This window comes from Neolamprologus multifasciatus, chromosome 10, assembly GCF_963576455.1.
Source record: "Neolamprologus multifasciatus chromosome 10, fNeoMul1.2, whole genome shotgun sequence".
Taxonomy (NCBI): Eukaryota; Metazoa; Chordata; class Actinopteri; order Cichliformes; family Cichlidae; genus Neolamprologus; species Neolamprologus multifasciatus.
In genome coordinates this window covers 32467383-32493247 of record NC_140448.1, presented here as the reverse complement: position 1 = coordinate 32493247, position 25865 = coordinate 32467383, and the positions used below count along the sequence as shown (strand labels likewise).

Below are 25865 nucleotides of genomic sequence, written 5' to 3'. Positions count from 1 at the left end.
AAATATTTCTAACAAACGAGCTACATAAAAAAATCCCCAAGTGTTAGGACGTTAAAAACAAAAAATCAATAAATTTTGAAACTGATTTAAAAATGGAAGAAACAAAAACAAATCAAAAGTAAATGCTCAGAAAAACCGAGCTTTTTTTTATTTGCTAATTTATCTTTTACATAAAAAGCAGTAAACAATGTGCACAAATCACATGTGGAAAAATAAACACTTTATAAGCTGAGCAAGCAAGAAATGATTCAACATTAAATGTGTCAATTAGTTTTATTTAAAAACATACAAAAGAAAATTATGGATATTGATGATATTTTGTCCATCACATTTCGATTAGTGCTTCAGTGATACTGCTCCACTTTATTCTAAAATGTTATATATTTCATATATTTTTTATAAAGCCAGTGTCCTTTATTCACTGTTCAAGTGGATATAAATATTTACAGAACAACGTTTCGAGTATGAAAGGTTATTATACAAACACTTAAACATCATTTTATCAAACTTGTAGAAAACAGTTTATAAAAAAGTGACAAAACACTGAAGACATCTCGCTGGATTAAATTCATGTCCACGGGATCCGTTTGTGCCGGAAGAATTAAGTTCATGAATTCACATTTTCATATAAAAAGAGTGTTGTGGTGCCTTTTTGTACTTCCTGTTTGTTTGCCATCTCTCTGTCTTTCTTAGTTTCCCTTCTTTAATCTCTTTGAAGTCTTTTCGTGACTCCAGAATCCTGTCACAGTGTTCTGGTAAAGTTGTAGTTCCCCCATATAGAAAACCTTTTCTGCTCAATATAGCTCCATATTTGTTTTCTTGAGCTCCACTAGAGTAGCATTGCATGGTTCACAGTTGACAATAATTGTTATTCCCCTCATCCTGGGCTCTGGTTCAGCCCTCAGTCCACCCTCGGTCTGAAACAAGCTGGCCTAGCTGCTTTCTCTCTTCAAGATCACAGCATGAATACACTCACTGTACAGATGTTTCTCTTTTATTTCATTTCCAGTAAAAATGATGGGACACTAAAAATATTCAGTGATGAAAGCTGATGGCTTCCTCGTTAGTGTGATGTTGAAATCGACACATTTAAATGTGAAAGTAAAAGTGAACATGAGATTTAAAGGAATCTGTGCTGGATGTAATTTAACTGATGTACAGGAAATGATCTAATGACCACATTTTTCACACCTGAAACTTGTTCCTATAGCGATGCTGTTGCAGATGTATTATCTTTAAGACCACAATCACATTGATCTGTCAGAGGTAACAACTGTATTCCAAGTGTGTGCACGATTCACAGTTCAAAATAAACTTTATTTGTCTCATACTCGGTTGTCGTGCAGCCACCTTACTGAGCTGTTCTAGCTCCTCCCCCTTTAAGACAGCTTCAACTGCTCCTTGTAAACAGAAAGTTTGACTAGCAGGTAGGCGGAGCTTAAGTGCCTGATATGACCATGTTAGGGATATCGCCTAATGGCGATGTCACACAGATCCAAGAGAAGAAAAAACTGTAATAAAGTGAGTATTTAGAGTCACAGGGATCACTGTGAGTACACTGAGCTCATTATTAGAGAGTTTACAGGTACTTTTGATAATTACATCTAAAAAATGTAACTAAGCCTTCCACCACCAGAGGCACCATTTTACCAATGGGTCTATTAACATGTTTTTGGAAGTCTGCTGTTCTTTTAATGTTTAATTTTCCTTGTTATGCCTTTGCTTTTCGTAAGCCACTATTTAAACCAAGGCTGTGTTCTTAATGGTTAAATAAAGCATGTGTTGTTATATCAGGCAGGTGCACATATACTGCAAAGGTCTACTTTTACAATGTGAGTATTTTTAAGCAGCACCTGAGGGTGTCAGTAACTTACTTCACCCCGGCCCCACAGGCCTAAAGACTGCTTGGCAACTGCCTGGCAACCACCGTTTGGCTGTGATTCATTGCTGGAGTTTGCTAGCAGTCAGTGAAATTTTTCACAACAGGTGTAGTGTGCTGTAGTAAAACGTTCGTTGCAGTAGCAAGGGTTGTATGAAATTTCTATGAAAGGTGCCGACTTGTTTGCAAACACTCTGCAGCTACTCGCTAAGAGTTTGTTAAGCAGTGACGTGTGTGAAGAAACTGGAAACTGATGTTCACGTTAATGTTCACATTAAGTTCAGTTTAGTGCTAAACATATCATTAAATGTTGTCAATGGCAACTCATGTGTCTCCCTATAACGTGATATTTTTTCCTCATTTCCATGCCAGGCAAGTGTTACTTTAACTAAATTTCTATAGCAAGACAACATCATATTTTGATCATTTACCTTATGCTATATATATATAGATGTGCTTAAGTATATGATTGCATATATTATGTGCATCCTCACTTCTGGCTACAAAAAGCCAACAAGACAAATAAAAAAAATCTTGAAAAACAGAGTTCCGTGTTACTCAGGTTATTAGTTTTGGCACGCAGTTTGGGACTGATATACTGCTCAATGGCCAAAAACTAAACATCGTAAGTGAAATTTTATATAAGTATATACTGTCAGTCACATTAAGAAGTTCTATCTAAAAACAAGAAAACCATTCTGAAATGTTAGCCATGATGTATAAACAAAACAGTGATAAAAAATTATTTTTGCCTTATAATGCAAGCACATTGCTCCGTTATAAGTGAAGCATCCACCACACCGAGTAATTCACTGCTTAGTGGCAGTGTCCTTTCAACCAGCATAAAAAAAGCTACCTATGCAGTCTCAGTGAAAAGTGTTTTCTCAGAATCCTCTTCATGTTATCAGTTCTTTTTCTTTGCCTTTCTCTGATATTTTCTGATTCACCATCTGGTAATCACTTTCCTGATACCTGTCTCTTTTCCGCAGGACGACGATTGTCAGCAGGTAGCAGAGCAACCCCCCACACACAAAGACCACCTGCAGTCCCAGAAACCTGAATACACAAACAGGTGGTTATGGTTTTTTTTATGGTTGTTTTGATGGTTGGGGGCTAGTCCGGGATGCAATCATTTTTAGTCTTTATAGCTGCAGAAAATGTGTTCATTTCAGTTGTTGTTGTTTTTATAAGGATTATGACATTTTTTAACTCTTTTAAAAAGAATTTACAGCCTGTCTCACAAAATGCATCACAACATTTATATAAATGACAATTTAATCTTTCCTACTATGAGAAGGAATGATTGCTGCATTCATTTCAATAGTCAAATAAACTTAATGACCACTTTTTGTATTTTGTTAGTATCTTTAAATGTTCCTTTTACCTGCTTCTGAAGCTCTCTAAGTTGTAGTATTGACAGGAGGTCTGCTTGCCACATTTCTTGCCCCATAAGATGCAGGTGGTGTCGATGACACTGCCGTACAACACTGGACCGGGCATGAATGCTGTAAACAGACCAAGATGAATACTCAGTTAAAATCATAATTTTGGCCCCAAATTATTATTATTTTTTAAATAATTCTTTCATTTGGATTTATTTATGTCAAAAAGTAAACAGTGCAGCCTCTATGACAGGTGGCTGGTGACACAGGTGGCTGTAGCTGTTAGCTGTCTGCTTGGCTTCACTTTGGCTAGCTGGAGTCCGTGACCATGTTTGTGCTGTTGGAGCCGTTTCGAGCATTTTTAATTTCTTATCTGACCAGTAAAATGGCCACTGTGGTAATTGTACGAAGAGCTTGTCCAGTAGGCCTCAGCACTAATTTTGGTGGCTGAAGTTTGAGGATTTTTATCTGAATGTTTCTTTGCACTATACTGTCTTGTGCAAATATAATCATATCTGGCTCCAAAAAATAAAAAATAAATAAGATGGTAAAACTGATTCTTAACAGAAACCAGTGTATGAAACTGCACTTAAGCATATAAACATCAAAGAAAATGCCTTGAGCCGGTCTTTGAGTTTAAACACAGACCTCGTGTCACTGGAGAACGTCTGTGATGACTTACCGAGGACTCTGAACAGCATGTACTGAACTCCCACTGCGAAAGACTTATCCTCTGGAGGTACCTCCCTGCAGCAGAGACATCACATTCATGATAACGAAAAACAGGCTTCCAGTAGCTGTTATTTAATGGAGTAGGCAATCTGCAGAGGAATCTCTAGATTCTTCACATGTTTAGAAAAGAAAGTAGTTCCTGACTGGAATGTGAAAATATTTGTCTAAAGGCTAAAGATTGTGTTAAAACAACAATTTGTCATGTGACTCTGTAGGGAACGAAAGGCAGCTTTACAAGTTTTTCTTTTTTTTCATAAAACTTTTGTTTTGGTGTCCTTCCTTTAAATTACTTAAACTTGTTGCTAATGAAAAGACTCCGACTTAAACATTCCCCATTATTTGACATTATATTATCTTTTCCATACCTGAGTATCATCATGCATGATGGTGTCTGGGAAAAGGCGGCGATGAAGGCAGTGAGACCCAGCAGAACCACGAAGGGTATGAGGAGATGCTCACACCCACTGCCACAGCTGCGAGGTAGGGCGAAGCTGAGACCACCGACACACCGGCACTCGGTGTAGTTCTACAGAAACGCACATGCAAACAGATCTGTTATTGTACAGCTTTTTTTAAGTAAACCTGTTTGGATTTTATTTCCTCTCTTGTACAAAGTAATTTTTAAATAATGAAGTCGTGTATATATAAGTATTGCCGGTCCCAGTTTCATCATAAAGTCAGAAACGGTGTTTGGATTAAAAATTGATTCATTCTGTCAGCGAATAACTGAGTTGACAAAATCATGGGAGGTCAAAGGTTGTTGGACCATTAGGGTCCGTCAAACCTACAAAAAAATGTTCCTACAGTGGGAGAGGTTTGCGAGAGTTCTGCAACATCTGGATGTAGAATTTCTTGCACATCTGGCCAATTGTTCAAGGTCCCAGTTTAGATTCTTTAAAACCAGTATTTTTACTTTCATACAGACAGACTAGTGAAATGAAAAGTGGGACACTCATACCATCGCAGTGACACCTAATCCTTCCTGGCAGCACACACTGAATTTAAGCTTAACATCTGTAATAGTGAGACCACCTAGGAACAGCTGTAAGCTATTAAAACTCAAGGATACAAATGAAATAATAATAATGATAAACTGGCAGCTAAATTAGTCTTTTCCACAGAATGTTCAGGCTACACAAATATCACCAAGATGATGGTGTGTGTGTAAGAGTCTGACATGAAGCCAGCGTATATCTAAGACTGATAGAGAAAACGAAACGTTTCTGCTGCCTCCACGTCACAATGGCTCATATTCTCAAGGAATGTGATGTCACTGATTTCCTAAGAGCACAAACAAATGAAATGGGAACTGGCAGCAAACCACCACAGAAAGCATGCCAGTTCTTTGTAACTACACACCACTTGAATTTAAATTTGAATAGCAAACGGAGCTGAGCCTTAGTCACAATGTGAGATAACAGATCGGTTCACAGGAAAGAATTTCTGGAATAACTGAGTCTTACCACGACTTTGCTGAAGTTGTCTGTTTCTACAGACTGACAGCCAGCATGGCAAGGAGACCTGAACTCCACGCCGTCTGACCCACAGACCGGGTTAAACGCCTCCTCAGAACAGTGACAGCTAGAACTGCACTGCAACAAATCATTGCTGAAAATATGAACACACATTTTATTAACATTTTAAAGGTGAATAAAGAAGCTGTAGATGCCTACAATAAGCATTATTAACATATATTCTGAATCATTTTATCAAGATGTCAAAGGCTTTACTAAGTATCAGTTACACAAAGGTCTCATCACCAACAACAGAAAGGAACCTGTAAATCACGCCGTTTGCACTGTAGCGGTTACAGCAGTGAAGTAAACTGGTGCCACCAGTGGTCAAATGAACCATCTAACTGATGGTTGATCAGTGGTATCCTTTCCATGAAACTATATAAATAAGCGTATGGGGAAATTAGTTGTTGCCATTGCTGGTAAAACAACCTCACAGTCAGGAGTGAAATAACTTTTCCACCATAGTACATTTCCCTGACATTAGCTCCCTAACAGTGGGCAACTTATTGTTTTATTTAATCAGTAATTTAGTTTTATTAGTTCGAGTTTTCACGAGTTTTTGATATTATAATAAACAAGTGAGAACATCTATGGTACACTTAGCTCCCTGTTAAGGTGAGTTTGTTCTGAATATACAATAACAAATATAAATGATGGATTTACATGGTAAAGGGACAAGTACCTGTTGTTCGAGACCCCAGCAATGCTCTGTGTGGGGCAGCCGAGGAACAGCATTGGCAGGGCAGTCAGGATGCAGAGAAGGATGGCTATTGTGCACAATTTGCTGGCGCCATTGACTGAAAGACTGAACCGTCGCATCAGAGCTCCACCCAGGACGGTCCCCAGTACCGCCATTGGGATCCCGACTCCTCCTGCGAGAAATCAATAATTCAGAAAACAGAAGCTTCATTTTTATGTCCACAGCTTGATTCCGCTGTGACGACTTTCACGGAGCTATTCAGGTGCTCTCACCTATCATCATGGTGGAGAAAGAGGCACTCCGGCTGAACTGTTTCTCGATGAACTTGGCCATGAAGGTGGCGAGGCCGGACAGCAGAGCTGACAAGTTCACCAGAGCCAGAACCACCAGCAGGTAGATGGGATTTCGCAGCGTTCGCAGAGCGATTTTAGGAAAGCCTGAGGGAGGTGCACAGTATGACTGAGGATTAATATACATTACTGAGTTTCTAATGGACAAAAAGAGCATTTAGACTAATAGGTACATAGACTAAAGAGCATAAAATGCTGGATGAAGCATGAAGATGTGACGCTTGGCATAGCCCTGGTTGCTGTTGACCTCTTTTAAATCGGCTGACACCCTTCAGTCACCTCAGCTGGACAGGAAACAGAAGTGGAAAAAGGACTCTTACTTTTGAGGAACTGAATGAGGGTAGGTTCCTGTCGTGTGTCTGTCTGCTGCTCCTTACTTTCTGGTTCGGGGTCAACGTCTTCTGGACCTTCCTGCACAAATGTGGAAAGAATATCACATGGCAGCCTTGTTTTTCCACTGTGAGATTTGAAACCAGTAAATGGAAGTTTACATTCATGAATCTGTCTGAGGCTTTAGATAAATGTGTCCTGGGAAATGCGAGTTACTCACAGGCATGAATTATTTAATCTAAAACCTTGACAAATGCCAAGATTATTTGAAGAATGGAGACTATTTTATCCTGTGGCGGAAGGCGTTTGAACCTTGAGCTAAATCTACATTCCCACTGTAACCACAGGCCAGGACTGGATAGTGGAGCAACAGTAGGGTGATGTGTACTTTGAAAATGTAGCATTACTGCCTAACCAGCTGTGACTGGTACTATTTACTGACCCTGTGGTGGTCGTTTTACAATGTGACGGACCCTAAACCTGGACCAGTGGGATTTAGTAGTTGTTCCCCTCCAGTCTGTTAGACTGCAGACGGCTTTGTGTCAGAGAGCACAATGACTCATGGGTGTGTTATTGTTATTAATGTGTCAGATTAGCAGCAGTGTTATCATTGCATGTGTTTATTCCTGCACAGTGCTGAGCATAGCACTGTTCAAAAACAAGAAGTGAAAGTACGGCTGTGCCGTCTGTGAAGCACAAGCTGCACAGGTGAGAAAGAAAAACTGTTGCGAGTCTTTTTGCCACACAAATCTGCTACAAAATGTTTTATTCACCAAGAACCTTGTTTGGATAAAATCGGAAAGCTTAAATACTCTTCTCAACTTCACAAATGTCTTTGTGGGCGGGAAGGATCCAAACTGGATACTGTCCAAAATATCTGGGTCAAGGCTGAGCTTCCAGCTCCCTGCAGCTAAGTAAGGTGAAGATCGTTGGCCATTTATATATAAATATATATATATATACACATACATGTGAGACATGTGAGTAATTATTAGCCAGTTTAGTCAGTAATTCTTCACCAAACTCAGCAGAGAAACCTGGTTCAGTTCATGGAGTCGTCACAAAAGCCTTTCACTGCTGCAGCTTTTCAAACAAATGACCGAGTCTGTTCCAGACTGTTGCTCAACAGCGATTTATCTCACAGAGCTCACGGACGTCCACTAAGTGAAAAGGTTTTATTTAAGCATGGAAATACTTTCAGTTTAAAATCTAGTCAGAGTTGTGCTACAGAGAGTTACGTTTCATTAACAATAACACAATTAAACAATGAAATATGTGAGAAAGACTCCATCACAAAACTGAAATAAGTTTCATCATTTAACCCTTTAAAGGTTAAAAAAGGCTTTCTTGTGTGGGGACAAGATTAGGATGCAGCAGTGTGACGTCTAGAATGAAAATTTACTTAAAGCAGCTGTGAAGAGTTTCCTGCTGTATAGTCAAAACTATTCTGATTGGTCTGTTCTGGCTGGTTTATGGTTTTTACCATAAATGGCCTGTATTTGTAGAGCGCTTTATTAGTCCCTAAGGACCCCAAAGCGCTTTACACATCCACCCATTCACACACTGGTGATGGCAGCTACATTGTAGCAACATCGCCACCCTGGGGCGCACTGACAGAGGCGAGGCTGCCGGACACTGGCGCCACCGGGCCCTCTGACTACCACCAGTAAGTGTCTTACCCAAGGACACAACGACGGAGACTGTCCAAGCCGGGGCTCGAACCGTCAACCTTCCGATTACAAGGCAAACTCCCAACTCTTGAGCCACGATCGCCCCGATGGACAGATCCCTGCTTTAATCTATAGACAGTAATCTGTATCTTAGGTTTGTCAGATTGGTTACTGGCTGTTAGTTTGTGGGTATTACCCTCACTCCTGCAGCATGTGGACTTTGTTAGTTCGTCTTTAGTGGCTACTTATGCAACTGTTCTGAGGAAGGTCCAGGAGGTCTTTTTAAATATTATGTGATCCAAGTCTAACAGTGGAAAACTTCCAAGGAATCAACTTGAAGCTTTCATAAAACACCCCACTGACATTAACACAGTTATTACATCTTCAGTTTTAGAGTGATCTGATTTGTTATCTCAGAAGAGTCTCTTGGCTGACCGCTTCTATGTAAGGTTTAGGTAGCAGCAGGAAATGTACGGTACTGTTGGGTGTATTTTTCTAATGGACTGAAATTTAATGTCTGTATATATAAAACATACAGATTTTGTTTCAATTTGTTAGATATTTAGCTTTCTTGGACAGTCCAGGTCATCTCGAACCAGCTTGATCTGTTTGATTTTCCTGCAGTTGGATGAACTCTGACCTATCAGTCCAACTCCCTTTGCCTTTCTACAGACAGGCAGTTTGTCAGTAGATCAACTTTCAACAGCTAAGAAAAGATTTTTAATTCAATAATTAAAATAATTAAAATCTCAGAATTTAGCCCAAAAAGTTATTTTTAATTCATCATTTATCTTTCTACCAAAACATCCTGTGCAGATCCCTTCTTTTCCCTGACTGACTAGTCTGCTTTGCTTTTTTTTCCTCACAGCTCTGAGAGTACAGCATTCGTACTGTGTGCTGCAATAACAATGAATCAATCATTTGTTTCACCAGCTTCATACAGACAGAGTTCGTCAGTCATCAGCAAAACCTGGTTGGATCAATCTTCAAGGCTTGATTTTGTTTCTGTTTCTTATGAAATTCACATGATTTCTTGTTGACTGCATTTCCCCCTCTTTACATTATTAGTGAAATGACTTCACTCAAACTAAATTTCTCAAATCTCAAAAGACCAGTCTCTTAGCTTCAGATAAACCACAGATCCCCTCTGAGTCTAAACTGCCAAATGGAAAAAAGTCCTTTTCCAACATTAGATAACTTATGATTTGAAATCCATTCACCTCAAGGTAGCCAGATTTCAAATGACATGGCTCTATTTTTGTCCACTCAGAGACTTTTAATGAGTCCAACCCTGAATGGTTAGCGCTAACATTTCAGATGGTAGATCTCTGCAAATCCCTCTGACCTGACGGGATGAAAACAGGCTAAAAATGTGACTGGGAGGCTTTCAGGCAAACATTTGGTCGAGCACTGATGTTTGGCAGCATGCTCAGGGAGTCTTATTCCAAGAAACTCTGTTGGGCAATTGGATATTTTGTCTCATTTAATTGATAAAACATGTGCAGAAGCTGAACTTTCTCTTTTGTGTTGGGACTGAGCCAAAACACACAAAAGCAGTTTCTCGTTTGCACTGGTTGAAGTGAAACAAGTTCAGCTTCACCAACAAAGCCTCATCTTATCCTGTCATTTTGTGTTTCTGTGGTTTAGAAGCAGAAAGTTTCTCTGTCATAAAACATAATAACAGCATTGTGAACTTTTTGCTTTCTTTAGTCAGTCACAGCTGCATTTTGCTGCTTTGCAATTACAGATATTTTTAAATTGATTTAACTAAACGACTCATTTACCTCATGCAGTTTCTGACAAACAAAGTACCCCCCCCCCCCCCCACACACACACATACTTACTCCCTATAATGACGCCCATTAAAACCTCTTTGATCATTATCACATCGAGATAATTAAGATAATCACTCAATTTTGGCTGCTGCTATTAAGAAGTTTGAGTGAAGAAACCACAAAGGGCTTCTTGAATAGATGAAAAGTACTGTGATATATTGGCTACAAGACATTTCATTTCCTAGTTTTGATTATCAACCTTCCTTCCTTCAGTGGTGCTTGTGTTTGCTGTGAGGAGAGGAGACAGATCTCCTCCTCTATCCCTGCATAGAAAACTTCATCCCACATCTGTGCAGATTATTTAAACTAAAATTCATATTCATCATTTAGATAACAATAGCTGCTCTTAGGTGGTCTGATAAACTATCGTAAAATAAACGTTTTAAAACTTTCCCACTGGAAAATAAGCAATTATAAAAGGTCTTTAAAGATCCATTCATTGTCTTCTTGTTAAAAGTCAGTCACAGCTAAGCAGTGATTCCTGTCCCGGATCAGACAGTCTCGGTCGTTGTGTCCTTGGGCAAGACACTTCACCCATTGCCTACTGGTGGTGGTCAGAGGGCCCGGTGGCGCCAGTGTCCGGCAGCCTCGCCTCTGTCAGTGCGCCCCAGGGTGGCTGTGGCTACAATGTAGCTGCCATCACCAGTGTGTGAATGACTGGATGTGTAAAGCGCTTTGGGGTCCTTAGGGACCAGTAAAGCGCTCTACAAATACAGGTCATTTACCATGTTTGAACTCCTCACCAGCTTTGAAGCCCAGCCCACCTGAGAAAGAAACCTATTGTGGTTGCTTTTATTCACTACATTGGTCTTTCAGTCATGACTCGAGGTGAGGGCAGGAAGCCAGTCTGGCCATTTAAATCTGTGACCTGGTACCACATGTCAGGCTGCCAAACATGGCTTTGCCACACCTAGAAGCTGAATACCACTCATCATGAAACAATTCAAAAAAATTCAAGTATATAGAGAGGAGCTGGCAAAATAACTAAAATAGAAGATAAAGAACAACACATTTAAGTACCAATAGAAAGTGCGCAAGATTAGCTACTGGTGTATAGCTGGATGGAAAGCCACAGACAACTGGGGCGACCGTGGTTCAGGGGGTTGGGAAGCTCATCTGTAACCAGAAGGTCGCCGGTTTGATCCCCCAGCTCTCTCTGTCCTGGTCGTTGTGTCCTTGGGCAAGACACTTCACCTACCGCCTACTGGTGTTGGCCAGAGGGGCCGATGGTGCGATATGGAGCCTCGCTTCTGTCAGTCACTAGTGTGTGCATGAATAGTAGAATTGTAAAGCGCTTTGGGTGCCTAGAAAAGCCGATATTAACTACAGATAATAAAACATTATGAAATATTTAAATGTTTGCTTGAAAAGCCAATGTCCAGCAGAAAACTTCTATGAAAGACCTGTCAGGTGTATTAATGATTAATCAGATTGATATCGATTTTGTTGGTGGAACAAATGTAAAAGTTTTACAGTCTTGCTATTTACGCTTTACTCAACTGTTTGTCTTCCCTAGAATAGAGTTCATCAATCTGTCAGAGAACATGAGTCACTGTGAGCCCCTGTAATTATCTTCAGTTACACCTGCTACACATGCAAATATCTTGGATCTGTCTGGATTAATCACTAAGCTAGGGCGAGGCGATGATAGGTGTGTAAAGAAAAACAAAGTCAATGCATCTGATGTGTTTCAAACATTAGCCCCTGAGTGGTGTTGGATTAAATGTTACAAATAACGTGATCTGGGATATTAAGGCCCATAACGGATGCTGACTATGACTAACTGTAAGTTCAATTACACCAACAACAACTCTTCTGTATTAGACAGGACTGACTCACCTCTTTGGGCATGTTTCTGGGGAAGAAGAGGTAAGGTAGTGCAGTGAGAAAGAGGACGCACGAGGCTACCAGGAAGCCAAGCCACCATGCTCCCACCCAGCGCAGGTCTGTAGTGTCCAACTCGATCTCCTCTGGAAACAGAAGAGAACACAAATCATGAAATTATGCAAAGAATCCATCCATCCATTGTCTTCCACTTATCAGGCTCAGGGGGGCCAAGAGGCGAGGTGAAGCCTGGACAGGTCGCCAGTCTGTCGCAGGAATAACACAGAGAGACAGACAACCATTCGCACTAACATTCATGGGCAATTTAGAATAATCAATTAACCTAACCCAACTACATGCATGTCTTCGGACTGTGGGAGGAAGCGGGAGTACCCGGAGAGAACCCACGCACACTTCACACAGAGAGGCCAGATGGTGAGTCAGACTAAGCACTGCACCACTGTGTTGCCACATGCAAAGAATACAATAAATTATCAATACATGTAATCCAACATAGGGTTAATCCACTGCCAGCCCATAAGCCTATCATTCATCCAAGTACATATCCAAAAATTCTTATATAGGTGCAATATTTACGCTGCTTTAACCTTTAAACTCCAAACCAATGTGCAACCCACCTCCACTGCAGCCCCCCGTTTTCATTACACCTCCAAAGTAATCCTGTGATGTTAGTTCTCAGTGATGCCTGCTCTGTGGTGAAATACAACCAGGTGGAAGTAATCTTTTGACTCTAGTAGTTCTGCCTAAAGTAATAATAAAACATGTATACAAAGACTGAATCGTCTGATAGAAATACGTCCGCAGGTTTGACCTATAACTTGTTCTTCACATTTGTAATATACAGTCGATAATTTAAACGCATACTTGGACCTAAATGGTAAAACAACTGCCCCCAAAATAACTTACTGAGCCAGTTAAGGGAAAACCTATTGAACACATACTGTACGCTTTATGGTATAACAACAAGTCATCATTCCTCCTTTGTTTGAAAGATGTGTCATTGACACAAAAAGCAGAAGTCAGATGAAGACGCTGGCGGACGTCCATGTTTGGACAACCATTGCTGTTATTTATAGTTAGTGTTGGTCATGGAGTCCTAACAAAGAACTAAAGCTGAAAGCTTTTACAGCAAAAGCTGAAATCTTGTTCCCTGTCAGAGGTTGTTCTGGATGAAACACAAACTAATTTCTTTTGCGTGGTAAAAGTGAGCTTCCCATAACTCGATACAGGTCCCTGCTTCTAGTGTTTTCACTCTGTGTAACGTGACATTCAGCACTGTGTGAACTTTCGAAGCAAAATCTGATGAAAATGTAGATGCTAGCTGCCTGGTCGGCTTCACCTCAGCTAATTGGATTCCTTCACGTCAACCTCATGTTTGTGCTTTTGGACCCTTCAGGAGCATTTTTAATTATCTGAGCTATAATACGGCTGCTCTGCATTTAATTGTACTAACAGACCATCCAAGAAGTCTCAGCACCAGTTTTAGAACTAGAGGGGATCTGTGCATTTGTGTAGTCTGCAGGTGCAAGAAGAACTTAGCAGTCCTAGAAATAAACTTTTTATCCAAATATAATCCAGCAGCCAAATGTATAATTGGAGGTTTCAAAATGCACACTAAAGAAAAAAACTGAAACACTAAAGAAAAAAACTGGACGCTGTAATTGTGTCTACATCCTAAAATTTATAGATATCAAGACACAACCTGTAGTCTGTAAACACAACTTTCCACGCATTTAACTGTGCACCAATGACATGCTGCCAATCTGAAACAAATGTCACTGCCCATCTAAAAACTTGTTTTCTTTGATTTATTAAACCAGTTATGTCTTTGCTCATCGAGGGACACCAATGAAAACGGTACTACCTCAAGTTCCTGCTCATCATCAGAAAGCAAAAACATCTGTTTGTGGCTGCACCCATGATGATGAAGAACCTCTGCAGATTTTAATGACATTCATGTTTGAATCGCCAAACAATGAAGACTAATCCCAGTGGAACCTGATCATTGAAAGACTCTGTGGGAACTTTGCAAGGCTGTAATTACTGAAGAAATGAGTAACTCTCTTGGTCCTGCAATGGACACCGCTTTACCTGTTTACTATATTAACCTCATTACACTGCTCAGTGTGCAGTTTAGGGCTGCCACAAACGATTATTCTGATAGTCACCGATTATTTTTGCGATTAGTCGACTAATCAGATCATCATCCATTGGATGTAAAACCTACAGCTTATTGCACCAGCAGCATCTGCTCTTATATAACTATCATTAGCTTACAGCTTTAAGTGTTTAAGGTATGTGCTAACTAACAATAAAGACAAGATGATAGTTTATTAAATTTTACTATAAACTCCTTGCTATCTAAAATATAACAGGACACCGGAGTAAATTCTCGAGCATCTCACACTTCTGATAATCAGCTGTCTGCTTGATGTTTATTCAGCTGTGTAAAAACTATAACTTTAATCTCAGCCAAACCGATTTACTCAGGAACAAATAAAATACTGAAAAAAGCCAAACAATAACATTTTAAGTTATCTAAGTGACTTATATATCATGTTTAACCTGAGTAGCGAAAGACGGCGGTGGGTTTGAAAACGAGTCCGGTGTTCTCACGGCTCTAGTTAGCCTAGCTCCCGGCTAGCTATCGAGCTAGTGGGTAACAGACGTCTCCGAAAACGTCGGAGCGCTTTTGAAAATATGTGGTGTCTTGATAAACTGAGCAGATATTTGAGGTTTACACAGCTACATTCTCGCCTGAAAACATGTTAAACGTTTATTTTGTGACCCAGAAAGAATAATAAGAGTAATATTAAAACTAACTAGCTGCCGCCATTGTTGGAAACTGAGCTGGGCTGTGCTATGAATTCTGGGACGCAGCTTCTTCTTCTTCGGGGTTTAACGGCAGCTGGCATCCTTGTACATGCAGTGCTGCCATCTTCTGTTTCAGTCCGTTATTACACTCTTAAATCAAACTACTTATTCCTGCGTCTTTTGAGATCTTACAAAGCTTCAAACGACGCGTCAACTATTAAATCAGTCGTCGTCGATTCTGATAGTCGACGTAATTGTGGCAGCCCTAGTGCAGTTACTGTCATTTTAAGACTGCTCTGCTTTTATCTATTCTCTGACATCAGCACTGGTTCCAGTGGTGAAGGTTTCAAATAAAGTGAGTGTGACAGCAGAGAAGAATTCCAAAATAAAAGCCATTAATTGTAGAAAAACAAAGACAAATGTTTTTGTTTCCAAAACAAAAACAATGCTTTACAAATTTTAATATCAGTTCCTTTCTCTGATTTAGGCTTAATCTATTGTCCAATTACTGTCCTCACTATCAATCCAGCTGTTATTATTGGAAAACCTTCCCAGATATTTCACAGAGTAGCTGACTCTTTGTAAAACTAAAGAAGAAAGGATGGATCAACATTAAAACTTAAAATACTTTAGTTATCAGAAAAATCTGTTGGTTCCTTAATTTCATATTTATTTATTACATCTCCTGTGATCCTAAATGAGTGACAGAAAAAGCAGGAACGGATCATCAAAACTGCCGAAACGCATTTAAAGTTGAGCTTTTAAGCTAAAAATAGTTAATGAAGCACATGACTGCTGGTTAAAATCTATAATTGGTGATTTTGGTGTTTTATTGACAAAACTTTATAGAAAAACAGGGACAATTTGTAGTGTGTGCAGTAAATGTTTTTTTTAATATTGTTTCATTGAACATATTTGTCCTTAAACTCTCCTCTGATCATATTTACTCAGCGCTAAGTTGCCTGAAGGCTCAGTGAAAGCCGATAAACCTACATGCCAACTGTGTTACAAATCAAACCACCAACGTCTAACTCTAATTTAAGTGTGTCCATCCCTGATACACAAAGCTCCTCATACACACGTGTTTGTACATCTATAGATGTGGGGACCAAGCTGGCGTACAGATTATGAGGTCACAGCTTCAACATGCGTGTGTGCTGTTTTTTTTTTCAAGGAAATTAAACTTAAACATAATTCTCCAACCTTAGCACCACAAATTAAACCTCAAACATACATGAAGCAAAAGAAAAGCGTCCCAAACACAGAATTGATGCAACATTTTACATTTTTTCTAAACATGCAAATTGTTAAACATGTTGTGTGACGGCACATTCACTTTCACAATCTGTTGGTCCATGCATGCATTCCACTGGGAATGTTGAAACAAGCAAGTTCCTTGTTTCAACAAGTCTGTAAAGAAACTGTAGCATCATTAATCATGCAGACGTCAAACGACTGCAATGCCTGATCGAATGTCACGAAACTCTCACTCAACTTAGATCAGAAATGAAACCTGAAACATGAGCAGACGTAGCAGAACTATTGATCCCAGAAACGGTGGGAGTTAGCCTCTTAGCATCCAGCACATCACCAGTTAGCAGTGTTGGGGAGTAACGGAATACATGTACCGCCGTTACGTATTTAAAATACAAAATATGAGTAACTGTATTCCGTTACAGTTACCGTTTAAAAAGGTGGTATTTAGAATACAGTTACTTTGTTGAAATAAATGGATTACACGGCGGTACTTCCCTGTTTCATATTGTGGCGGGTCAGGACTGTTTGGGTTTTGTTTGACAGCTACGTTCTGTTGTTCCAGGCGGCAGCTTACGGTTGCCATGGTTACAGGGTGACACTCTCTCTCTGCGTGTTTCCTGGGTGAGAGAGGCCTTTTTGTTGTTGTTGTGCTAAGCTAACAGGCAGAATGCTACAGGTATAGCTCTAAAGAATGTAGCATCATGGGCAGTGTAGTCCGTGCTGCAGGGAGAATGGACTGCCATACCCGTTATGTGTCTGTGAGCGAGGGAGGGAGAAAAAGGAAAAGTACGAGCTGTCATCGAGCAAAAACGGGAGCTGGAAGCATGTAAATATAATAATAACCACTGCAGCCAAGAAGAGAGCCTGACGAGCCCAGCTGTAAGTAAGCTATTAAGACTCGACTGTACACCGTGTTCGTGTTTTCCTCCGAAACAATAAGTTCTGTTGGAGCAGCCTTTCAACGCCTCTCTCTGTCTCTGCTAGCAAAGTTGACCCAGACAACAAAGTAAAGCTAGTTTTCAGCTACGAGCCGACACAGAACCCACCGTATTAGCCAGAGGTCCCTTTACTACGGTTCGGAGCCGCGGACCTTCAGTAACAGTAATAAATCACAGCAATAGTACATTCATGTAGTTGTAAACAGCATGATAATATATTAAGTAATCCAAAGTATTCAGAATACGTTACTCTCATTGAGTAACGTAACGGAATACGTTACAGAATACATTTTGGGGCATGTAATCTGTAATCTGTAATGGAATACATTTTAAAAGTAACCTTCCCAACACTGCCAGTTAGCCACTTAGGGTTCGGGTCACATGTTAAAGCAAGAAGCTCGGAAATGCAATGTCACAAACATAAAGTAATCCCGTTTCTTTTCTCATTACTAGTTTTCAAAAGTAATTAGTTGCTTTGTTACTTAGTTACTTTTTAAAAACATGATACGCAACCTGAATATGTATTAAAGCTATTAAATTTTATTGTTTCTGCATAATCCATCATATAACATTGAATCAAATGAAAATGTTTGTTTTTAAAACTTGTTTTATGAGTTTTAATCTTTTAACTTTATGCATCAAGCAAAAATTAAATCATATATAACAATCTTTGACTTGAAGAAATGTTTTTAACACTTAAAACTATTTTCTGCACATTCTAGCTCATAAAATAAAATAATGTTTCGTGTTTACACTCACTCTTTCAAACAGATGCAAGTAAAACACAAAGCAGGAGTGGGGCCGGTGACTGATAATTAGTTTCTTATCAGTGAACCGTGTGACCAGTTCAAAGAGCTGACTGTGGAGTATTTAATGAAATAAATATAATAGTTTCACTGAAAACACCTCAGATCCTTGTCTGAACATATTTCTAATCTGGATATTTGCCCTGAGGCTGAAACTTTCAACATAACATCAACAGAAAATAATCGACTACTTCAGCTACAAAATACCAGCTTACACCTGCAATTACGTCTGAGTGAGAAGAAAGAAGAGGCAGCAGGAAACCAGCCAAAACATGAGAAATGCTCATTCACGAAAGAATGAGTTCAGTTCATTTCTTTTATTTACACCAAATATTGACAGTATTGATGATGCTTCGTTATATAAGTTAAAAACATAACCATGTATTGGTCCAAGAGACCGATGCCTGCAGCAGAGTCTGGTTCAGTTTCTCCACAGCAGCAACTGCATAAAGTGTGCAAACATCTCCCGGTGTGTTGAACGCGAATATTAATCTTTAAATATCATTCTTTGTTTCAGCATTGTTTTCTCATGAGTAAAACAGGATAAACTAGAACGTGTTGGCGCAGCATAAACAGCCCGAGGACTGAGCGCTGCTGCAGCATTTCCAGTTAGCACAAACACAAAAAGAGGTCATTAGGTGTGTATCTGTTACAAAACCTGTCTGCAGCTTGATGGTCACGAGAACATGGCGGTCTTTAACAACTTCACACCACCAGTGACGACCTCAGCCACTGTTTGCCAAACTGCATCATTTAAATATGATTTATTTTATGGGTTTTTATCTTTTGTGGAAGATTTTAGAGGAAATGACCCACATTACTCAGCTTTACACTGTTTTTATTTACACCATGTTGAGCGCTCACATGCAGGAAGTCCTCCTTTCCTTTTAAAAATGAGTAAGATGAACTTTCTTTAAACAGCTGTGTAGCATTAGGACAGTGTGACTCCTCACCTTTGGGTACTTTGTCAAAGTCAACATAGAAGCGTAGCATGAGGGCGCCAGTGATGAATCCGAAGGCCGGGCCGATCGAGGTCATAGCGAGGAGGATGCCTGGAAGACACAATAAAAAAAACCTCCTGAGAAGATGAAAGAGACGCCTGCTGGCCAACGGGTTGACCCTGACCTTTCACCTCAAACATCTCTTTGGAATACTTTACCTGCTTTTTTCAGGCGCCTCCATCAAACACAAAAAAGATTCTGCTAACCAAACATTTCCTTCCTCCTCACCATCACATAGACGGATTCATTATGACAACAGAAAACATTATGGAACAAGAAGCAGCGGCGAGGTCTGTGAGGTTACAAAGAGCTGCATGTGGCTGCTTGTCGCTGTCCTGCAGGTCTTCTTACACTCAGAGGCCTCAACAAACTTGAAAATGAGATAAAACAACAAATTTGTTGTATGAAGTCTCACATTTAAAGAAAAGGTTTTAACATCTGAGCACGCCCAGCTTTCCTCACACCAGCGTTACAGGAAACTAAAGCAAAAGGAGAAGAAATCACACCGTGTCCAAAATATGCAGCAAGGGCAGCATTTGTGCTGAATGTAGGACAACAATGGAGCTATAGTGAAGAACTTTCACATCATTATTAAAGACTTCCCGCCTGCGGGTCCCAGGATCCTAATTAAAACAGGTTTGTTGTATAAGCAGAGACGCCGCAGGCTAATGTAACCACAGTGCAGCACTACAATCACGTCTGTTGTCACAGCGACTGTTCTGTAACAAGTCAGGTGAGCTTCTTGGACTTTGATGACCTCGGTCTCTGCTGTTATCGCCTTCTCATATTTTTATGACGCCCAGTTAAAGTTCTGTAATGTGAGTTGACCTGAGCAGAGAGTGATCTGCCTTCAGTCTGTTAAATGCAACTCCTGCCAATGTTTGCCTGACAGTTATGAGGAACAAAGGTATTTGTTACACAGCGATGATATAACAGTGGGTGGTAAAAGAAATGCAGTCGTGCTGAAGAGCAATAACTGTCGTGTCTCTTTGGGTCGTTCTGGCTTTGAATTAGAGGAAACTTCCCTATTGTTCATTTTCTTTCTTCAAAAAAAAAAAGTCCAGCACAGAGAGCAGAAATCTGTTTCAGCGATTGGGGGACGTCTTCTGATTCGTTTCCTGTCTCCGCCTCAAACATTCAACCCAACAATGGTTTGAAGCTGGAAGTGCGTTTGGACCTTTTTCTTCGGATCAAACACTGAACACTCAGCCAGTTACAGAGGTTAAATATTTTCCTCCTGATCTGCATCACAGTTGGCAGCTCAGTGTTCATCCAGACCAGCCAATCAAAATCTTCTATGAGATCAAATTTCAGCAATCAGTTATGACCCGTGTTGGTGTCTGAGCTGTGTCTTAGATTGCAGTCATCCGTACGTCAACAACAGTTTCACGTTTATCAGCTATGAATTCTTTGAAAGTAAAACGTTTTTCAACACTTCAGAAAGTATGAGCTCATAGATGGAGGATACTCCTCAGTGGAAAACATCTGGTACAGATGTTAAGTCATAGAAAATGTTACTTTGTGTGCTCAGAGGCTCAAAACATGAAACATTCATAAAAGGCAAAGTCACTTAATGTGTATAATGTTCTTCTCTCCCCTTTTGCACAGTCGGGGAGTCAGGATACATTTCACTGTTGTACTTGTATAAGTATGTATGTGACAAATAAAGAATCTTCAATCTAATCAGCAACAGTGGGTTAAATGTACTAACACTGATGAGACACTGATGGACTTCACTTTGAGGAAACTCCAAAGACTTCTTGACGTCTTCATCTCAGGTGTTTCTACCTCTAAACTACTTAATCTCCCAGAACGTGACATCGGGACCACATTGCGAGTTAAAATATGATTCTCTGCTTCCTACCGAGGTAGAGCGGGGAATTCCTTTTGCTGGCGTAGTCGTCGATGTAGGAGATGCCAAAGGGCTGGATGGGGACAGCTCCGACGCCCAACAGCAGCTGACCCAGGAGCAGCATGGGGTAGATCCCCTGCTGGGCAGGGGTCTCCTGTTTCAGGCAGGTCTGATTGTAGGATGAGGTGGTTACTGAGCTTTCTGATTGGCAGAGGTTGGCACCTTTTTCATTGGAGGCTGTTTGGAAAACAGAGAGACACTTTTAAGATTCAGTCTGAGCTCTATTTCTGATATACTGGCACATCAGCTAATTAACGTCCCTTAACTGGACCTGTGAACTGTGTTTGTGCTGTTGGAGCATTAATAATCTGACCAATAATGTAACTGCTGTAAGGTTACTGTGCTAACAGAGCGTCAGAGAAGAGTTAACCAGGACATATGTAAACCAGGGACAGTTGATAACTTCACAAAATAAAGAACATTCAAAAAACTCAGGAGGTTCGATGTGTGCGTGTTTGTGTGTTTGTGTTCTCACCGATGATGCTCTTCGTGTAGTGGTACGGTTCACTCATGAAGTGCGTTACCCCCATCAGCAGAGAGGCCAGGCAGGCGAGCAGAGCTCCAGCGCCGATGTACCGTGGCCGATGGACTCGACTCCCAAAGAAGCTCACAAAGATGATGAGGATGGTGTTTCCCACCTGCACTCAGACACACAACATCCGTCATGTCAGACTAACATCAAAGATTTCCAATCCGGTCACCTTCAGGTTCAACGAAAACATCTCAAACATAAAGCTTAGACCTCGTTCCCATTATCATTCAATTACCGCCATCTTGCATCGTATACTGGACTGTATTCTCAAACCAAAAACAAACGTGTGACTTTCTGAAGAGCCATGAATTCATTAAGCAGGAGTTCAGAGTCCGAGCTGAACTGACCTCGTTGAAGGAGGCCAGGAGCCCAGACTTCTGGCTGGATAGGCCGTAGCGCCTCTCGATGGTGGAGATGGAGCTCTTCATGTAGCCCGACACCAAAAGCTGGGCCAGCTGCAGCAAACTGTGGCAAAACACAAAGAACTGCAAACAGAAGAAGACAGAAAGTCAGCTTAACACAAGCTGCAGTTCCCCTTACGTCCACACGAGGCAACAAACTGACAAACAGACCGACAGGCTGTGTTAAAACCTCCGAAGTCCAACTTTGCCGACTTAAATTCTGACATTTTATTTGGCTTTACTTTACTTTACTTCACACGAGTTACCAAACCTGCTAACATTAGCATTTGAGAATCTATAGGTGGTAACTTGTGGCTCCGCCCACAGTGCAGAAGTAACCTGAGGGTGGTTACATCCATCGTGCTGTGAGAGAATCTGTTTCTGGCTCAGTTTCAGCTCAACGTGAACAGTACAGACAATAAACAGTATTTTTCTTTGCCCCGAGCTCGTCCTGGGATCATGTGACTGCAGAACAATTCCAGGATGAAGCTCCGGATGCGAAGCTTCAGTCCCACAGGTTCCAGTGTTTAGACAGGCGAGTGTCTGAGGCCAGCTTTTAAATCTCTCCGCTGCCTGAAGGGGTCTGACCTCTGACCTTGCCCACTTCTGATTTCACTGTCACAGGCATTGCTACAGCGCCATGTGATCCAGACTAACGACCCCAGCTGAGCGTTCTTCTTCATCACTTTAAACACTGAAATCAGATCTTTGTGGGACGAGCTGTTAGAGACAAGCCTTAACCACTGGAACATCTGTCTGACACAACATCGGCCTTTAACCGTTAACCGTCCACCGTTTTTACCCAGCAGGCCTCACACGAGGTCCGAGCACCACTCCCACTTTTTCAGCTCTAAGTTTGAAATAAACAATAAATGTTACAAATTTCCTTCAACTCATCTTTTCTTTCTTTCCTTTGTTGTATTCCCTTCCTTTCTCCCTCAGTCCCTTCCTTCTTTCCTTCCATCCTATCTTTGCTGTGGCGCTGCAGACAAACCTTGATGCTGTTGAAGAGACTCCTGGATCGAGCAGGAGCTCGTAGGCTTCTGGGGTCAGAGGTCATGTTGAGGCTGTTGACTCACACGGAGACTGAAGAGTGACCCTGTGAACCACAAACATGGGTGAACCTGCCATTCATCTCTTTTATTCAGCAGAAAGCCCAGCACACACAGCCCGACACACTCATGCTGAGCAAACACTACCTTCTAGAAGTACTGAGCGCACACACACACACACACACACACACACACACACACACACACACACACACACACAAACACACCTACACACACACACACACACACACACACAACCCTGTTCAGCTATCTTAGTGAGGACCTTCATTGACATAATGCTTTCCCTAAACCTGACCATAACCTAATTGTAACCTTGACACTAAAACCACAAATTTAAAGGCTTCAGATATGTGAGGACTGCGTTGTGTGTCCTCACAAGTGACTGTTGGTTCTCACAAGTATAGCAGAAAGCAGATTTTGGTCCTCACACACACACAGGGCGTGTGAGTGTTTGGATTTAGAGCTGCTGAGAAAAAAGTTGATCGTTCTGACGACGATTTGACGTCACGGCGCCACAGAGCAGCAGGTCAGCACCTCTGCGACGGACAGGTGGATGGTGACACAGGTGTAGCTGCTAGCTTCACCTGCACTGGACCTCTGGATGTGTTTGCGCTGTTCGAGCCTTCTGCAGCATTTTTAAAGAAGAATGATGAAAGCTTTGGTCGAAGTGTTTTCACTATCAGCAGCACTGAATTCTCATTGGCTCAGTTAGTAGCCACAGTGCATACTTTGGATTTTCTTCATGTTGACAAATATGAATTTGCAAAATTAACTTCATTTTTTATTGAAAATGACCTGAAAAGGCTGTTTCCTTTGGCTTCTGTCCAACAAGCTCTTAAACTGTCAGTGTTTCGTAGGACGCTTCAAGCAGAGGAACTGCGTTCACCAGCTGACGGCACATTAGCGTTCACCCTCTGGGCACCATGAATGTCTGTGAAGAAGTCATCACTTCATCCTGGACCAGTGACTGACTGATGCTGGCACAGCCATCATGGCGAAGAGCATCAGGAGTCTGGTTGGAGGCTTTTATTGTGAAGGGCAAAGGACCAGAAGACAAATGTTGATGTTTACCAAGAAGGTCAAAGCTTTTTTTTTCTTTGAAAGAGTTTTTTCCCCCTAAAAAGGAACTGAATGTGAACAAAATTCACAAGAATGTGTTTGATCTGTGCTGTGTGACGTATTTCCATAATCAGGCTAAAATACAAAGACAACAACAACAGGAAACAGTGTGGTAGAAGGAGGTGGAGATGACAGGAAGTAGCTTCTTATCTTAGACTTCAACCGATTCTGTGACAGATTTTATCAGAGCCACAAACAGACGACCTTCCTGTGTGAAGATAAATGACCTCCACCCTCTGCCTCCACACAGACTTCACGGAGTGAGGTGAGCAATCATCACCTCGGCAGCCTTTCCTGATGGTTGGAATAATCTGAATGTTTGTAATGAAGGAAACATTTTCCTTTGGCCAGTCTTTCAGGTCTTATGTGTTGCCAGTTTTGCTCATCACTGTTCGTGAACATGCTCGATCTGGAGATCGCTGATGGTTTCCCCGGTGCCTCTCCAACCAAAGCTACAATGGGATTGGTTGGTTTTTGTTGGACTACTGAAAGAAGAAAAATCCTTGAAGGTGTCAGGAAACGATTTCCAGCAGATGTCCTACACGTCGGGTCAAAGACAAGTTCTTTTTGTCAGTAGATTAAATGTTTGACAGCCAGCACAGTGTTTGCTGTGCAGCCTGGGCTAATGAGTAACCAGGATACTGATAGCTTATCACACAATCAGGCCCACTCATGGCTCTGAGTACAGGCTCCTCACATCGTCACCACGTCCCTGAAGAACGAGCAACCTGGGAATAACTAATGCCATGCAGGTCATGACATCATTGTTAACTTTAGAATCAAGATTTAAATTCATATTTTATGATTTCTGTTAATATAATATTGGAACTCTGTGAAACCTCTGGCTGAGCCTGGCTGCTGAGCTCATTATGCTGGTCTCAGACCAGAACACATCTGATCATGTTTAGCTCCTCGTGGTCGCCATGACTGTAAAGGCCGTGTCACACACCAAACAGCTTAAAAAAACAAGCTCGGATATATTTATTCCAACTAACAACACAAAGAGTCTGCAGCCAGCTTTTCTCTGTCTGAAGCAACGTCAAGTTACACTCCTGCAACACGACGGCTGAGCTGACACACACACACAAACACACACACACACATGGTCACTCACACACTCGCGTACTCACAGCTTTAGTGAAAAGTCCCAGCTGTCCCACTAAAAGCCTGAAACCTCCCACAGAGAAAAACACTCAGACTCACTGTGTAGCTCGTCTCTCTGCTGCTCTCACTTCGCTGCAGCTCCGACTTTCTGTTCCACTCAAGCTGTCAACACACCTCCAACTCACTGAGGAAAAGGAGGAGACAACAGGAGCAAGGAGAGTGGTGGAGTTTGAACCCTCCTTCTGTGTTAAGACAGTCTGTGAAAAAAGGAAAAAAGCCGTGTGTGTGTGGAGGGGGAGGGGGGGGGAGATTTTTCTCTTCAGGACTAAAAACCTAAATAAAAAAATAACACAAAAGGTGCAGTTCCTCCAACGTCCAGCAGAGGCAGCAGAGACTCCCACAAATGTTTACATTGCTCTAAAATTTAAAGTCTGCATTATTAGGGGCGTGGCCTCTGGTATTGACAGGTAGGTGGCGACACAGGCGGCTGTAGCTGACAGCTGTCTGTTAGCTAACTGGAGTCCCTGCACTGGACTTCTGGACCATTTTGTGCTGTTGGAATTGGAGTATTTTGATGACATCTTCTGACCAATCACATGGCAGAGGGTGGGTGTGACAGAGTAGTTTGATGCTCCAATGCAGTGCGTGAATGCAGCTGGAATCAGCTG

The 25865-nt window shown here is 41.2% G+C and overlaps 1 protein-coding gene across 2 annotated transcripts; it reads right to left on the bottom strand.

Annotated features, from left to right (window-relative positions):
• Positions 1-413: 413 nt before the first annotated feature.
• On the bottom strand, positions 414-25442 carry slco2b1 (solute carrier organic anion transporter family, member 2B1). Of its 2 annotated transcripts, none has more exons than XM_085175665.1 (15): positions 25224-25442; positions 22896-23000; positions 21848-21985; positions 21444-21606; positions 20921-21145; positions 19009-19107; positions 12235-12365; positions 6881-6971; positions 6483-6647; positions 6193-6382; positions 5457-5601; positions 4359-4519; positions 3944-4008; positions 3264-3384; positions 414-2935 (listed from the first exon to the last, which is right to left on the bottom strand). In XM_085175665.1, exons 2-15 carry the CDS (start codon positions 22959-22961, stop codon positions 2776-2778), a joined length of 1920 nt encoding a protein of 639 aa, XP_085031791.1. In that variant the 5' UTR covers positions 22962-23000; positions 25224-25442; the 3' UTR covers positions 414-2775. The 2 variants fall into 2 exon arrangements, with proteins under 2 accessions (XP_085031791.1, XP_085031790.1); XM_085175664.1 differs by having other exon boundaries at positions 25297-25442.
• Positions 25443-25865: the final 423 nt, after the last annotated feature.